We start from the raw sequence: 17668 nt of genomic DNA on the forward strand, positions 1-17668 counted from the left end.
CGACCAGGTCACCAAATCCTTAGATGCAGGGGTAGCAGTGGACATAGTCTTTCTGGACTTTAGGAAGGCCTTTGACACTGTCTCTCACCCTGTTCTCATTAAGAAACTGGGGGACTGTGGTGTCGACACCTACACAGTGAAATGGGTCGCCAACTGGCTGGAGGGCCGCACCCAGAGAGTGGTGGTGGACAGGTCATTTTCAGCCTGGAGAGATGTGGGCAGTGGGGTCCCCCAAGGTTCAGTCCTCAGGCCCGCACTGTTCAACATCTTCATCGGTGACTTGGACGAGGGGGTAAGTAGCACCCTGTTCAAATTTGCTGATGACACTAAGATGTGGGGGGATGTGAGCACGCTAGAAGGGAGGAATAGGCTGCAATCTGACCAAGACAGGTTACAGGGGTGGGTGGATGGGAACAGGATGGGATTCAACACCGACAAGTGCATAGTGATGCACCTGGGGAGGAACAACCGGCACCATTCCTACAGGTTGGGGAACTCCCTTCTTGTCAGTATAGAGGCAGAAAAGGATCTTGGAGTCATCACTGATGCTAAGATGAATATGGGCAGGCAGTGTGGGGATGCAGTCAGGAAGGCCAACCGCACTTTGTCATGCATCCACAGATGCATCTCATGTAGGTCCAGGGAGGGCAGATTTAGGCTAGATATCAGGAGGCGCTATTTCACGGTCAGGGCGGCTAGGATCTGAAACCAACTTCCAAGAGAAGTGGTGCTGGGTCCTACCCTGGGGGTCTTTAAGAGAATGCTCGATGTACACCTTGCTGGGGTTGTTTGACCCCAGTACTCTTTCCTGCCATGGCAGGGGGTCGGACTAAGATCCCTTCCGACCCTAGAAACTATGAAACTGAACACTCTTCAAGTAAAACAGGCAGCAAGAGAAGACTAACACAACACAGAATAGCCCCACCAACTGGCAGGAGTTCACATGCACTTATGCACACATACACAAAACACACACATAATACCCAGTACACAATAGCTATGAATAGTGATGAGTCTGGTGTGAACATGAGGGTTTGTCACACCTTGCCACTGTTGTCTGATACCTTCTATCATGGGGGGTGGGGAAGCTCCTTGCATCACATGATGAATACAAATCTTACTTCTTCATTTTAAAAGTTTCTATCCCTTTGCACATGTGGCTCTCTGGTGTTTCCATTGCTCTATGAAAAGGAATCCTTGGTGTGTCTGTGTGGAGTAGCTGAGTGCAGTTAAATCATTGAACACTGTGACCTGTGCTCTCCCAATTTATTCCCAGGTGCCAGAGTTCAGATCCAAAGCCAGTTTTCCTTGAGGGCTGCTGTATCTGATTTGCCATTCAGTTCACTATTAATCTCCTGCACAAATGTGTCTTCTAGCTGTTATGATGTTGAATCAAACTGATCCATGAAAGCCAGATATCTCTTGCATTTTCTCTCAGTTCAGACAGCTTTGCTCCTGGCAGTTCTCAATGATCACTGGAGGTACTTTTGCAAATCTACCTGTTTTAGAGATGTTCATTCACTAATGCAAATATTAAATTGTTTTATCTTTGATTTAGCCTTTAATGTGAATGGGTCACAAGTGACACGAGCTTGGTTCTCTTCGTACTATAGCCTGTACTGTTTAGCCAAGCCTTTTAAAATGCATGTCTGAATATGTGCCCTGATCATTCAAATCAGAAGCTACTTATGTTGACTTTAAAAATGGAGTGGCTACAATGCATAAACCCATTTCAAATGGTTAGCCACTCACTTTTACTCTTGTCTTGAAAATCTTGGCCTTCACTTCTAGTTTTGTGGAGGTTTGTTATGAGAGTTAACACTGTGTAGCATCATGAAAGCATGATTCAGATTCATTGATAAAATGAGATATTCTCTGTTTTTCCTTTTTTTTCCAGAACATTGCTGTGTCTACTCAATGCCACTGTGTAGTAGTCTCACAAAAAAGGCATCCGCCAGTGCTACCACACAGTAACTCAGGTTACTACACACTTATTTAGTACTTGTACTAAATAAAATGTGCAGTAGTGTCTCATGTAGGTGCAGCCACTGATGCCTATCCTTGCCAGATTGTATTCATTAGAGTAAAGACTAAAGATTGTGTAAAGAGTCTTCAATTAAATGGAAAGACTTTACTGGAGGAGAATAATTCAGCAGCACTAGCAGGCAAGCTGGAAAGTCAGGTAGCTGAGAATGATTGAGCCAAATTTCACCCACACAGCTCCAGTGAGGACATTGAATTAATTGTAAGCATTACAACAGAGGCATCAATTCTGACTGACAGCTAATGTTTGGACATGACACAGCTGCTTAACAATTTGCATGATAGCTTGAGAGTTCATTAACTCTTTCATGAGTGTGGCAAACCTCTCATTTTTTCCTTGAGTTCTCTGAAATTTAAAGCTTCTAGGATTACTTATCAGTTCTACACTTGTAGTATAGTTTATAGACTCATTCTTTTTCATTTCCCTCATCAAGCCTATTTCCTGTATTTTCTGCTTCCAGCTTCCTTGTTAATTATTTGCACCCTAAATGAGAGTGCAACTGTGCAACAAAACAAAGGTAAAGAGAGTCCCTGCCAGTGTACAGTCTGATAGATAGACAATTAAAAGATGTACTTGGACAGCAGCACCCAATCTTCCAGTCTTGTGGGCTGAATGAGTGGCATGGGGTCAGTCCATGGACTAGATCCTGTATGGGGTTGACACATAGGACTGGTCCATGGGTGTAGCCCTGTGCACCAGTGCTGGCTGTGCACCAGCCTAACCCTACATGTCTATAATTCATGGGCACGTTATCTAGCCTGTGAGGCTCTCCTTACTTACATCCAGAAATTTGACAACAGAAAGCAGTAATTAACATTGCCACCACTCCCCCACCACAAAATTTCTGGACCTGTGGGGAGCCCCATGGGCCAGAAAACAGCTCCATGACCCAGATCTGGCCTGCAGGCTGGACAACATATTCCACTGCATTAGGAAATGTAGGGATGGGACAACTTAGTAGCTTTGTCCAGTAGCAACGTTTTAGGGTGAATTTTTCAAAAGTTTCTAAAGGTCAAGTTAATATCGAAAAGAAAAGTTTAGCTCTGAAGTCAGGTAGATGCTTTAGAAACACAGGTTCACTGTTGGTTCCGGGGGGAGGAGAATCTAGCTGCAGGCTGGGAGCCTGAATTCCCTGTGCTCCCTTGCCCCCCTCTCATTCTGAAAACAGTGACAGGCTGGAAGCAGTGGCATACCATCGGTCTCCAGTGCCTGGGGACTAATGCCAACCACCCCCTAAGTAGAGTAGGAAGGGACCTCATAAGTTCATCTTGTTGAGTCCCTACTCAAGGCTGGATGATCCATGACTAAACCATGCCAGCCAAGAGCCTGTTCAACCTGAAAATTCCCAAGGATGAGGATGCCACAATTTCTCTAGGTAGTCTGTTCCAGTGCATGACTAGCCTCATAGTCAGAAAGATCCTCCTACTCTCCAATTTAACTTTGCTGCAGCTTGCAGCCATTGCTCCTATACTGTCCCCTACAACCACAGAGAAAATCCCATCTCCATCCTCTCTGTAATTGCCTCTCAGGTATTTGAACACTGTGATTATCAAATCCCCTCTCAGTCTTCTCTCATCCAGACTAAATAACCCTAGGTGTTTCAGCCTTTTTTCATAAGTCATGCTTCCCTCTTGATTTGGAAGTGACACTCCAGTTAATACAACCCAATATGCTTTTGGCTTTTTTTTTTTTTTTTTTTGCAACAAGACCACACTGTTGGGTCATACTCAATTTATGGTCTACTGCAGTGGTGCTCAAGATTTTTCCTGGTGGGCTGGATGGGTAGTGCCCAGTCCATCTGCAGGCCAAATCCAACCAGTGATCCTGATCAGGCACCTGCGGTGGGCACAGCAACCACCATTCAGCCATTCAGAGGGGTGCAGGAGGGCAGTCCAGCACAACTCAGCTCTGCAGGGGAAGGGGGAGTAGCGTGGTAGAGGGGAAGGGGTGGCCCAGCTCCTGTCCAGGAGCAGGCAGAACAGAGGTGTGGCCTGGCCCCAACCCTGCTCCATGTGGGGAAAGGGGCATGGCTTGGCCCTGATCCAGACATAAGGGAATGGGACCTGGCTTGGCCCCAACTGGGATGTGTTGGGCTTGGGATTTGGGAATTTGTTAATGGGGGGTGGTGGCCATATTAATGGTCGCTGCTCCCCCACTGCCAAATTTCCCAACCTGTGGGGTGTCATCCTCCAAAGGATCTACAACTCTACCCCACTTGATGTCATCTAAAATTTGCTAAACATGCTCTCAATTCCATCATCCAAATCATTAATGAAGATATTAAAAAAAATACTAGACCTAGGACAGACCCCTGGGGAACTCCACTTCATACCTTCTCCCAGGTAAAAAAATCAGCCATAGATAACTAGTTGTTGAATATGATGATCCAGTTATATATCTATGTTGCAGTATTTTCATCTAGTCTGTATTTCCTTAGCTTTTTAATGAGAATGTTGTGGGAGACAGTGTCAAAAGCCTTGCTGAAGTCAAGGTATATTATATCTGCTGCTCTCCCTCCATCCACAGAGCCAGTCACCTTATCATAAAAGGAAATCTGGTTGGGCAGGCATGACACTGTCTTTCTTCCTCCCAGACAGGCATAGGGAGAGAGAACCTAATAACTAGGCCTGAGTTTGGGTTTAGGTTTCGTAAGAATATGATACTTATCCAAACCAGAGACAGCCTCCTGCAGCAATGCCCTTGCCCTTGGGAATTGGAAGAGAACAGGATGAGGGAAGAATGGCACAAAGCCCAGGAGAAGTGGTAGGTTGCTGCCAACTTGTTCTGAGTCAGATTCTGGTCAAGGCTCATATTCAGGGTTCATTGCTCAGGTAAGACAGTTGCAGGAGTCAGAGACAGATGTAACTTTTTTTGAGCACCTTAGGTCTCAAGTTTTTATTTGGAGGGGTTTGGATCCTGTAGACTTGGGTTCATTGCACTTTTATACATACCATGTCTTTCATCTCTTTGTAACATAAGCATGTATGCTGTCTTCTTCTCTGGGAACAGTGGAGTGAAGTGCAGCAGATGATAAATGGTACCGCAGCCTATATGTACCAGGATTGCAGTGTATTTTCTGAGGGTGACACTGATCACTGGCTTCGAACCAACTGGATTTACCGGGGCGAGGCAGCTTCTCTCATTTACGTGGAACTAAAGTTCACTGTGCGTGACTGCAAGAGTTTCAAAGGCAAAGCTGTGACCTGCAAAGAGACCTTCAATCTTTACTACATGGAGTCAGAACAGGATGTTGGCATTCAGTTCCGTCGCCCACTGTTCATCAAGGTCAGTGATACTGGGAGGTGGAGCTATCCCTGATGGGTCTTGATGGATGGTAGATTTCCATGGAAATCCAGGTTCATGTAGGCTGTAAAGTGGGTGGGTGACTCCACAAGAAATGCTCATTCCTGAGAGTCAGAACTCATGGCAATGCCCCAGCTTCATGTTCAGGGCATTTTTTGCTATGGGAGCTGACAATTTTGAAATGAGAGGTAAAATGTTGCTTCTAAGTACAAATGATGATAGTGGTTGATGGTCATTTTTCCAACATTTTTTAAGCGTTTCAACAAGTGTGTTAGTATCAATTTACTCATTTTATTAACAGTTGAATCAAGGCTGGGTTTTTGTTTTGTTTTTTTGCTCAGAAGAGCAAACATCACTTCTTCTGATGCTAGAGGCAACAGCACCAAAGTCTCAATCAGATGCTCATGTTTGCAGCTACATTCTACCTCCCTAAATTTCTCTTGCACTTCTGGTTGATTATGATACTTCCCTTCTCTTCCACTGGCCAAAAAGCTGAATTCCAAAGGATGGACTTTCATATGGACTCTCCTGTAATACATTTTATAACAAGTATATATCATAGAATCAATGAGTCGGAAGGGACCTAGACAGATCATCTAGTCCGACTCCCTGCCACGGGCAGGAAGGACCACTGGGAGTGGGAGGGGTCATAAGATCCCAGCCAGGTGCCTATCCAGTCTCCTCCTGGAATATGTATAATATATACTATAACAAGTCACATACTGAAATTCCATGGCAATCTTTCCCTCTGCATTTTCATTGACATACTAAGATAAATTCTTCTGCACTTTGAACGTTTCTGCAATAGCTTCTAGTGAACTCAAACCCAGAGAGTTGCAGTGATTTACCAGGACAATTTTAAAACATGCAACAAGTATATAAGATGCTTTGGATGATCTGTTTTGATATGAAAGTCATTCCTTTCCAAGCTGCCACAACTTTTTATTGAGCACGTCTACACATCACCCTACATCACCATAAAAATGTGCTACAGCAACATGTGCATCTACACATCACCGGCAGCTACTTCACCGTGGCGGTGCGCTCCCCTGTTTTAGCGTGCCACTATGGTGAAGTGATGGCTAAAAATAACTGTGCAGCTTGCATATGGTACAGTATGGGTGGTTACCGCACCATGCTTGAGTACTTAAAGTATGGCACAGTAACAGTGTCACTGTAGGGCAACATGTAGACATGCCCATCATGTCTCTGAGTTTTCTCTTAACAATTCAAGATGCTGGTGAGAGAACTGGAGATAGAACCCAAGTCTCTTCAATTCCAGTCTAGTGCTCTGTCTTGCCCACTAACCCAGGTTGCCTAGATGTCTTATTTGCTCCCATCTTAAGATGGGGAAAAAAATCTTTTTTTTTGTACACCCACTTCTGTGCAACCATATCTCCAGAAACTAGCTTCCCCTGTATACAGGTTCAATATTTGAACATTAAGCACCAGGGGTCTATCCAGGATTTTGTGAAGGGGGTTGCAGGAACAGCAACCCAATACTGCAGGGGTGGCTACACCCCACCACTTCCAGCTTCCCCCCTCCCCTGGGGTGGTCAGACCACTCTTTTAAGACCCAGGCAAGCAAGTCATTCACTCAGCTTCCCTATCAAGGTCAGTTAGCTCTGAGTTCAGGTTTCCAGTTAGTTTATTTTACCTGGAGCACCCTTGTCCTCACAGCAAACAAACACTGACACAGACACAGACAGATGTGCAGATACACACACACACACACACACACACACACACATGCAGACACACAAACACAAACATGCAGGCACACACAGACACAGGCACACATACCCCAGCAAGTGTGTGGGGGGAGAAGGAGGGGGGCAGGGGAAAAGGAAGGGGCTGGGGGGAGCCAGTTCAAGAATGGGGGGGAGAATGAGAGGGAGCGGGTACATGCGGCAGGCAGGCAGGCGAGGATGGAGCGCATCTGGGGACGCAGTGGCTGTGTCTCCTTCGGCACCTTCCCATATTTTCCTTCTTTCCTGGGGGAGAGGGAGGGGCGCACCAGGCGCCACTGTCCTCTTGCATCACACCGCACACCTCCCCAGCCCCTACCTCAGCTTGCTCTCTGTGCCCACTCCCAGGAGCAGGGTCGGCAGGGTGAGGGCAGCAATGCCCTTCTGTGGGCCACACATGCGCTGCCTGGCTGGGGGGGAAGGGAGGGCAGTTCGCATATGGCAGCTGGCACTACTGCTCCCTACGCTGCTTTCCCTCAGCCCCCATCCATGTGTCACCGGCCTGGCAGGCACTCCTGGAGGGAGCTGGGGTTTGCATGTGGCAGCTGCCACAACACCACCACTGCCACTGCTGTGCCAGTTGCCTGTGGAGCCAGACATGTGACTGGCCACAGGAAAGCAGCGCAGAGCACAGCAGTGATGGCAGTAGTGTGGTGGTAGTGGTTGCTGCCACATGCAAACCATCTCCCCCGCCACTGCTGCCCTTGCCCTCTCCGACCCTGCTCCTGGGAGTGGGCACAGAGAGCTAGCTGAGGTGAGGGGTGGGAAGGTGCCATAGTGTGCTGCGTGGGGCCAGCAGCACCCGGCACTGCCCTGCCTACCCCCTCGCCTGGGAAACAAGGAAAGTATGGAAAGGCACCAAGGGAAATGCCGCAGGCTCCATCCCCACCCACCTGCCCACCCAGGCTGAAGGAGGGGGAGGTGTTGGGGAAAGCCCCACATGGAGTGCCTGCCTGGCTGGTGGCACATGGAACCAGAATGGCACATTATTGGCCCTTAAGGGAAGCTACACATGGAGGCGCTGAGCCTAGTTAGGCCAATAGCACCCCTCGTGGTCCACGTGCAGCCAGCTTCCCCCCCAGCCAGCTCAGCCCCAAGCCAACATCTCCCCCAGCCCTGCCCTGAAACCCCCCAGTCCCCTGCAAGTCCCACTTACCTAACCTCGCAGGCTCCAAGAAGTAAAATGAGCCTGAAGCAAGCCTTGGGACTGACTAAGAGGCTCAGGCCCTTCCCTTCCCCCTCTCCCTCGGAGGGCTGGGGGTTTCCCACTCATTTTGCAATCAGCTCCTACAGGCTGGAACTCTGCCAGCCTGCAGAGCTCTTGTAAAACCGGGAAATCCCCAGGTTTCTCTGCTAAAAGGTAAAATCCACGTTTTCTCTGAGAAAAATGGGAAATCCATGGTTTTTTCCATTTTTCTGTGGGAAACAGAAAACACAGATCCCTGCTGATCATCGATTCCAGCCATGCAGACTTTTCAGCCCCCCATCCCTCACCCTCCATGCTCAAAAGCACATCCCTTCCTCTCCCCTACCCATTGCTGCTGCTGTCCCTCACTCCCTGGCTGACCCAGGAATATGTGTGTGGAGGGGGGAGGCTTCAGAGACCCTCCTGCCTTGCTCTAACTGGGCTGTACAAGGAGCCAGGCTCAGTCAGGGACAGCAGCAGTGGTGGGCAGGTTCCCTTTCCCTAAGCCTGCATCTAGGATGTCAAAGAATACCCCAGGGACTGGCCAGGGAGGACGAACCTGCCCACAGCCATGGCTACTGTTGTTCCCAAATGAGCCTGGCTCCCTGTGGAGACCACCTGGAGCAGAGCAGGAGTGAGTCTGGAGCTGCCTTGTCCCCAAGACAGCTGAGGACATCAGCAGTGGTAGGAGCAGGTAGGAGGGAAGGTGTTTGAGCATGGAGTGGAACAGAAGGGGGAATTCTTACTTGCTTAGAGGACCCAAAAAAGTCCCCAACTACTGTTCCTGCAGCATTGATTGAAAGGGGGTGCATCTACACTACTGCATCCCCTCTGGATCCATCCCTAATAAAACTGGGAGATTCTGGTTTTGTGATTGTGAAATAGTTAATGGCATGGAGGATTAATGTTGTAATATATTCAAGAGTCTGAGAGGGGTTGGGGATCAGTTCTCGTTGACTACCACATGTTGTCCAAAAGCAGTGGCAAATAATATAGCAAGATGCTTTTTACTGAGTCAAGACATGGAAACCTACTATGTGACCCATCTGTGGTATTAAAAGTTCTGAAACACCAGCCTTTCTCAAACACCAAATTGCTACATTTCACCCATTTCTTTCTAATATACAAACTGGGAAAAATCAGTTTATCTTCTTCATACAATTTGCAAACAGAAAGAGACAGAAAATGCAGCTGAAAGAATGGTTTGCTGCTACTTTTAACTTACACTTTGACAGTTCCCAAACACTTCATTGAGATCAGGGCTCTAGTATGTTAGGTACAAACACAAATAAATGAGCCATGCAGCTGTGGAAGTGAAGCTACATGGTAAGTTGAGAAGGAAGAGCAGGAACTAAGGGACCTGGGGGAAGTCCGTAAAATAAGGGAGTCAGTATATTGACCTGATATCAGTCTTAGTGCTTCCTTAGCCATGTACAAAGAAGGACAGCAACCTGGAATTGAGCATGGGATAAGTGGAGATGGGGAGAGCTGCATCAGTGACCAGGGATAGAAAAAGGGCGTAAAGAAAGGAATGTGCATAGACTGTATGTATACAGTCTGGGGCTTTGGGATGCAAGAGGTCTGACAAATGGAGTCGCTTTGGAGCTAAAAATGCTGCTGCATGCTTATACCTTCTAGAGTCTGATTTTTCTTCTGTTCAGGTCAACACGGTGGCAGCAGATCGGAGTTTCACAAACCAGGACATTGAATCACGTGCCTTGCAGCTGAACACAGAAGTGTGTCCAATAGGGAAACTGTCTCAACGTGGATTCTACCTAGCTTTCCAGAACTCTGGGGCTTGTGTGGCCCTGGTTTCCACCCGGGTATATTACAAAACCTGCCCAGAGTCAGTCCAAGGCCTGGCCCACTTCCCAGAGACAATAGCAGGCTCAGAGGGGCTGACAGAGGTGTCAGGAGTCTGCGTGGAAAATGCAGCTGCAAAAGCAGGCCTCCCACCCAGGATGCACTGCAGTACTGATGGCAAGTGGCTGGTGCAAATGGACCGCTGCCTCTGTGGTGTAGGGTTTGAGGAGGCTGATGAAAGCTGTGTAGGTAGGTATGCAGAGAAGGGAGGGGATGACAGAATGTGCAGGAATATAGATAGTGATACAATCCATGAACACATGATTGTTTTCAGGTGGATAGTGAGGTGAGAGTTGAATTAGACTGATTTAACTGAGCTCTGTCCTGTCTCTGACTTCACTGCTTCCTATCTCTCTTTATCTGCATCTCATCTCTGCTTTCTATTACATGTGTATATCTGTGGCTCTGCTATTGTCTTTTTATTTCTCTCTGTCTCTCTCAGATGCAACAATTACAAACACCCTTCCACTCTCAAACTCCATCCATCAGCCTTCAGCCAGTTTCTGGGAGCTGTAAGTATATCATTGATACTGGGTACATCTACACAAGATGCTCTACTGCACAGGAGATTAATTTGCTGCATAGTTAAGTGTCATCATCTATACATGTGCAGCAATTGGTGTTTAATAGACTAATTTACTGTGCTGCTAGATAGTCCTGTCAAATACAAGTGGTATCAGGCAGCACAGTAAATTATTGTGCTTGGATGCATGAGTAGATGGTGGCACTGGGATTAGTTTACTCCAACTCAAATTGAGCCAGAGTATATTCAGTCACATTAACTGCACGTTTAGACGTGCCCACTGAGTCACCTGGCAGCCAACCCTTAACTGGAAGCTGTTTCTCTGGGAACACCAAGGTTAGGATTGAGTAGATATACCATTGTCTCAAGAACTCAAGGAACTCAAGTTATGGGGGTCCCTTTGTTTGAGGGATTTCATTTTTCTGTCACAGGGAAGGATATGACCTGTTTGAAACCTGGATCAGAGTCCAGACAGAATGTGCTCATGGCAGGGTATACAAACACCCACCACCTGGGTGGGAATACTCAGCAAGCTGCACTAGGATCATTGTAGTTTGAATCTGCCCTTGCCAGAGAAGAGAAAAAAGATGCTGGCAAGGGGATATTGCAACAGTGCAGAGACAGTTACAGGTTCTGTATTATAGGTGGTGCTTCGGCCTGAGCCACTATAGTAAAAAGCTCGGCAGGTTCATATACCATTTGGCTCAAGCTGCAATAAGAGGAAGAGGGAACATTAATGTGAGCCTAACGATCAGAGATGGAATCTGCATTCTGTCCTAAGGGTTTATAAGGGCCTTCAATTACACTGTCTTCCTGTTTGCTCAGTTTGGAGGCTCTGAGCTCTGTTTGGATGGCTGCTGCCTCCCCACTCCTTCCTTGCTCCGGCAACTGATTGAAGGGTTAAGAGACTATGTATTTCAGTATAGGATCAAGGCCCCTCCCCTCTGCTCTCTCTCCTCAGCTCAGCCAGTTTTTCTACTTAGCTGCTGCTGTGCTCTCCCATGAAGGGGTGAAGAACTTGTCTTGCCTGGGCAGGTTCTCACTATCACAGTGCATGGCAACCTCTGCATCACAACTTCTCCCCATTCAGCCCAAGCACAACAGAAGTCAAAAGTGTCTTCTCTAGCGTCATGAGGAAATGGGGAATTCTCCAAACAGAAGTGTGGAGGGGGTGATATGCCAAGACAAGGAGTGATGTTATGTAGGTGGATGCAAGATAAAAGAGGATGGAGAACCTGTTTGTGTAGCTGGAGAAGCATTCCTTCTTCCACGTCCTCATTCCAGCCGATTTCCAGCAGAAAGAGACCAAGTGCCTGCATGAACTTGGAAATGACACAGATTTCTCTCTGAGCCAACTCCTGGGATGAAGACAGGGATCATAGCTTGTACCTTGGCCCTCAGAAAAAGGAGAGGTTCCAATTTAAAACCCCACTCTGGGAAGGGAATGAGTCAGGGGTGGAGGAAAAGGGCAGGAGGTTAAAATGCAGGGAGACTATCAACTGACTTTTGCTTCAACAGCCAAAGCGTGGGAAGGGAAACTACACTGTCACCTTTGCTCTGTGATAAAAGTGGTGAAGATAAGAGTGGCAGTGGGGGGAGGCAGGTCTGACTTTCATTCTGGGATAGAAAGAAATGGAAGGGTAGTAACTGAAGTGTAAGAAGGTCCCAGCTCTGCACTAGCTCAGTCAACTGCTGGGTGAATTTACAGGTACTGGTACCTGTACATTAAATCATAGTGGTCTCATCCCAAGCACCTCACCACTCTGCACCTGCCTCCAAGCTATGCTTACCCAGGGAGCTACAACTTGGCATTCAGTGGCTAACCTGAATCCCAAATACTAGCTTACTGTTGTAATATGAATACTTTTAAATTGCAACACATACTTCTTTACCCAACCTTTCCACATCTGACTGGAGTCCAGTTTCCTAACTGACTGACAAGGAAGCAGAGAGCAGGTGGTTCAGTCTCTTATTGGTGAACTCTTGAATGGCTCATCTTTGTTCCCTTAAGGCTACCAATTACCCTAGTGACAGACATGGTGTAAACATTTGTAAGACCAAAGGGGAGAGAACCCTCTTAAATGTGTGTTAAGAGGAGAACTAGGTTTTTTTTCCATACAGAGTTTGTTGAACCCATCAAATTCATTTGAAGTGTAATTCCAGCCCTCAAGTGAAGCGTAATGCCAGCATACTAAAAGGTGACTGGGGAGGCTGGCGCCAGGAGATTGCTGGCATCAAGGGAGGAGACAGGAGGTACAGGGAGTGGGAGAGTCTCAGCTGGAGCTTACATCTCCAACTGGGTAGGTTGAAGGCAGAGGCTCTTTGTTCCTCTTTCTGTTTAATGAGCCCATAAAGGCCCTGTTAAAGATAACTGCTGGGTGGGACCGGATGTTGCAGTGCAATGGCAACAGTGCTCTGGGTTAGTCCTGTACTCCATGCTACCTCCTTTGGGGAATTGCACCATCTACTGCCTACCAGCATGATAGGCTCACTCTGACTTGCATCTGACTTACTTCCTTTGAAACCTGCTCCCTTTTCCCATTCTTCTGCCCAGAAATCAAGATTCTTTGCCTGAAACTTTTGGTCTTGGACCCAGAGACTGCTTCCCACTGGGTTGTGGGGGAAGAGCATCAGATAAGTGTTTTTGCCCCTCCAGTCACTGGAGGGAGGGAAACAGGTCTGAAGAAGTTAGTCTGAGAGCTGTATGCTAGGAGGTTTGTCCCTTTTGAGTTGTTAGTGTTGGGACTTGGTTTGCTTAGAAGACCTGAATTTGTATTTTTTCTTTCTCTCTGGGATATGATGCTTTGGTTTTAAATCGAACACTGGGGTTTAGTGGCTAGTCACATAGACATAAATACATAGAATATGATCTTTACTCACTAGTCATGAATACATAGATTTAAATATATAGACGATGATCTTTACTCACACTCAATGGCTTTCACATAGCCTGGCTGTGGCTGCTGCATGATTTCAGTAGCCATGATAAAGTGACTGAGAAAAATGGACCACATCACTGCAGGCTGTGAGTTCTGAGGGCTCAGATGAAGGAATTGAATAGTTTCTGGAGTCTTAGGGTCTCCAGTTCAACTTGTGCTTGGCATGGGGAGACAGAGCAGGTGGCCTAGAGCAGGACTTCTTACTGTCAATGCTCTGCCAAGCCAAACTGATTGGAAAATAAAGTTTTTAAATTTTAAAATGGGAGGTTCAGAAAGACTTCCTCTCCACTCTGGCACCAGTTAAATCCCAGACAGAAGAACTGCTTTGGGTCATTAACAGTGAATGGTACATACCATTTTTGCTCAGAAGCAACCTCCCACTGGTGGTTATCAAGGTGAGACGAGACGCCTGTATCTAGGATGGTTTAGGAATAGTGAATCCCAAATCTTGGTAGAGGGTTGGACTAGATCATCATGTACATGAAACTCACCTCAGACCCTGGGTTGGATCCAGATTGCAGGGGCTCCTCCCAGGCTGGATCTGTAGGGCCTGCAGCAGCTGCACTGGGTCAGGTGGCAGCAACAGGAATCTAGGGCCAGCAGCAGAAGTCTAGCAGCAGTGTGGGTCTGTGGGCAGCAGCATGGCTCTGAGGTTAGTGCTGGGGGTCCCCGGGCAGAACAGTTTTGGGGGCAGTGATGTAGGTCCAGAGCCAACACTGGGGGTTGATCAGAGGCACGGGTACAGGGACAGCAGCTTAGATCAGTAGGCAGCAGCAGTGGGGTCAAGTAGCAGCACAGGTCCAGGGCAGCAGTGGGGCTCTGGGGCCAGTGGTAGGGGTCAGGTAGTAGTGGGGTAAGTGAGGGCCGTATCTACACAGTGTTCTCTTGTGCCCTTTGCTGCTGACAGCAATATCCAACAGGGCCCAGGGACCCCAAATTCTGTGGCAGGCCATGCCCCACTAGCCCCATCCCCCAAACCTATGGAAACCTGGGCCACCAGATGGAGCAGTTCCACAGAACAGATCCAGCCCATGGGTTATATATTTGCAACCCCTGGACTAAGTGACCCTTGAAATCCCTGCCAATTCTATGATTCTAGGGGGCAGGGAAGTCTCAGGGAACAGCATTCATTGTCATCTGTTTCCCATTCATGAAGGAGAAACTTTCTGACTCCAGTTCAGAGTTTTATTTTAGACCAGGGAAACAAGAAAATAAGAATGAATAAAAGGAATGTCTCCCTGCATGTGTATATGCATCTTCTTCGTAGCATGCTGCATCAACTGCAGCACCAAGGTGCCCTTTTGGATAAGCAGTCTCCATATAAAAGTATAAAGTGAAGTACTAGCAGCCCCATTAGCTACTAGCACTAGCAGTCCCATTAGCTACTAGTACTAGCAGGCCCATTAGCTACTAGCTAGTAAAGTACTAACTGAGCCCTGCCATTCGTGGCCCCTGGAGGTGCAGACTGGTCTGGTAAAAAGCTGAAAGGGATGAGGATGGGGACCATACCTCTTGAGAGAAATCTCTCTGAGGCTGACAAAAGTCATAAGTACTGTGTTGATTTTTTACAGCAGGGTCCTTGTTTGGCAGGACCTCCCACTTCCAACTTGTGAGAAGGGGGGAAAAAGAAGAGGTACATAGTGGTGCTGAGGTAGAAGATGAGAGGGTGATCAGGGGGACTGCCAAAACTGACCATCAGCTTCCTCCCAGTCCTGTGCTTCCTGTTGTTTCTTTGCAGCCTGTCAGCGTGGATTCTATCGTCACTCTCTGGAGATTGAACGCTGCCTCAAATGCCCCCCAAACAGCTCATCCAACGCTTCGGGGGCTACTTCCTGTCCCTGCTACATGGGCTTCTTCCGGGCATCCAATGAGGGCCAGAATGTTGCTTGCACCCGTGAGTCACAACTGGGAAAATGAGAACAAGAGACACTTATATATGTGGAGGGAGGCTGCTTCAATGTGCTATACTTAGTGTGTCAGGGGACAGCATTCAGGTTCCCCCAGCATTCAGCAATCGAGTCTGCTGGAACGTGGTAATTGCTCTGCCACTCCAGCAGATTCCCGCATCATGCGTATCAGCCTCCCTATGCTGAAAAATGGCAGTGGAAGCGGTTTAACTAAGGCTCGTTCAGCCAACTTTAAAGTGCCCCTGCCACCATATTTCAGCACAGGGACGCTGATACATGGGATGCTCTGGGCCAGGGGCGGGCAGTTATTTTGGGTAGAGGGCCGCTTACTGAGTTTTGGCAAGCCATCAAGGGCCACATGACAGGTTGCCGGGGACAGATAAATATTAATTTTCCAAATTTTTTAGGGGCCCTGTGGGCTGGATAGAATGACCTGGTGGGCCGCATCCGGCCCGTGGGCCGCATTTTGCCCACCCCTGCTCTGGGTGCTTTAATTAAAGCAGCCCTTGCAGCTTCTCTAATTAAAGGGTGCCCCCCTCTACCCCTCCCCTCTATAAATGCCCCTAAGGGTATTCAGAGAGGAGGAAGTTTGGGGAACAGGGAAACAGGTTAAAATATAGAGAAAGATTGGAGAGGAAGATGATGAGGAAAGTGGGGGTGGGGAGAAACACTCGTTGAAAGGCATCATGAGGAAGGTTTGTGCTGAGGCTGAAGCTTCATGCTGGGTCTAATCCACCTTCTTTAACTCACTGCAGGCCCTCCTACAGCTCCCCGCAATATCAGCTTCTCCTTGATGGGGACTCAGCTCTCCATTTGGTGGCTGCCACCCAGCGACCAGGGTGGGCGGAAGGATCTTACCTACAGTGTCTTATGCCGGCACTGTCATCTTGTGTGTGAGCCATGCAACCCTGGCGTGGTCTTTTCTCCCAGCTCCTCAGGCCTTACCAAGCCATCTGTGGATGTGGATGGCCTAGAGGCTTACACCAACTATACATTCACTGTGGAGGCACATAATGGTGTCTCAGAGGTTGCTCTCACTTCCCAGAGTCCTACTGCTTCCATCTGGGTCTCTGTTGGGCACGCAGGTAAGTCTGTGAGATGGAGAGGTGGAATCAGTGTTTCCCTGTCCATTGAGAAAGAGAGTCCTTGTGGGTCTGAGAGGTTTCTCCATCTTATCTCTTCACACTACCAGCAAAGGACCCTGCTTTCTGTCTGTTCACCAAGGTTTTAAAATGTCTTACATGTGAACTCTATCATGCATTCTCCTTTTTTGAGCCAGTACAGCTGAAATAGTCATGCAAAAAGAACAGTAAATTTCCCAGGTGCTTTAGAAATACACTGCAACCCAGTTCTCTCCTCTGTTACATTGGAGGAAATCCCATTGCCTTGTACCCCATGGCACTGAGTCTGTTGAGTGAGATATATTTTCTACCATATATGCAAAAACAAAAACAAAAAATAACAACCCTCAAATCCTGATAGAGTTTTAAAACAGAGACTTTAAACAAGGAATTGGGACACTCAAAGTGCAGGTCTCACATCCCTGCTTATTCAGCTATTTGGCATCTTTTTCAAGAATATGGTTTTCATTTGATAGTTTGGCTGTCCTGGCCAGTGCAAAATTTGTGTAAAATGATTGTAGAAAAGCAACATCTTCTTTCTTAACAGATCTATCCTTATGCACTTTCAGGGTCACCACTGCTAAGTTTAGTGACAAAAAATATAATTTTAGCTGTGTTTTTATTCCTTGTTCCCCCTGCAGAGCCAGCACAGCTCAAAATTAATACACCATTAACAGAAATATTTGTAAAGTTCCCAGGACACCAGCCTAAGCCTGGGAACAGTTGTGAGGTTGTATGGGTGACACTGAAGACACCCTATGCCCTGTGTAGTCTTTCTTACCAGTGGTGATTTAGAACAAGGAAAGACTAGGCCAGATTCTATTTAATCTATTAGACATCTAGGTGAGTATAAGCTCATAAGCGCAATTCTATCCCATCCTGCCCAAGTCCTGAAAAACCATTAATGTGTCTACATTTGCAGCTCACTGAATCACAAAAAATCAGTGAGAAGATGGAGGACCCATCTACCTTGTGTGTTAAGATTTTTTCAGAGACTTGAGCAGGGTGGCATAGAATCATACTTAGGTGCCTAA

The 17668-nt window shown here is 47.4% G+C and overlaps 1 protein-coding gene across 1 annotated transcript in view; it reads left to right on the plus strand.

The window, feature by feature from the left end:
• Window positions 1–17668, plus strand: part of EPHA1 (EPH receptor A1) — a 60962-nt gene that overhangs the window by 27859 nt on the left and 15435 nt on the right. The window contains exons 3-6 of the mRNA XM_019548491.1: window positions 5054–5329; window positions 9943–10333; window positions 15345–15500; window positions 16269–16598. Of these exons, the coding sequence (XP_019404036.1) occupies window positions 5054–5329; window positions 9943–10333; window positions 15345–15500; window positions 16269–16598 (1153 nt within the window). The remainder of the gene's footprint in view (window positions 1–5053; window positions 5330–9942; window positions 10334–15344; window positions 15501–16268; window positions 16599–17668) is intronic.

This window comes from Crocodylus porosus, unplaced genomic scaffold (genome assembly GCF_001723895.1).
Source record: "Crocodylus porosus isolate Cpor-Errol unplaced genomic scaffold, CroPor_comp1, whole genome shotgun sequence".
Lineage (NCBI taxonomy): Eukaryota > Metazoa > Chordata > Crocodylia > Crocodylidae > Crocodylus > Crocodylus porosus.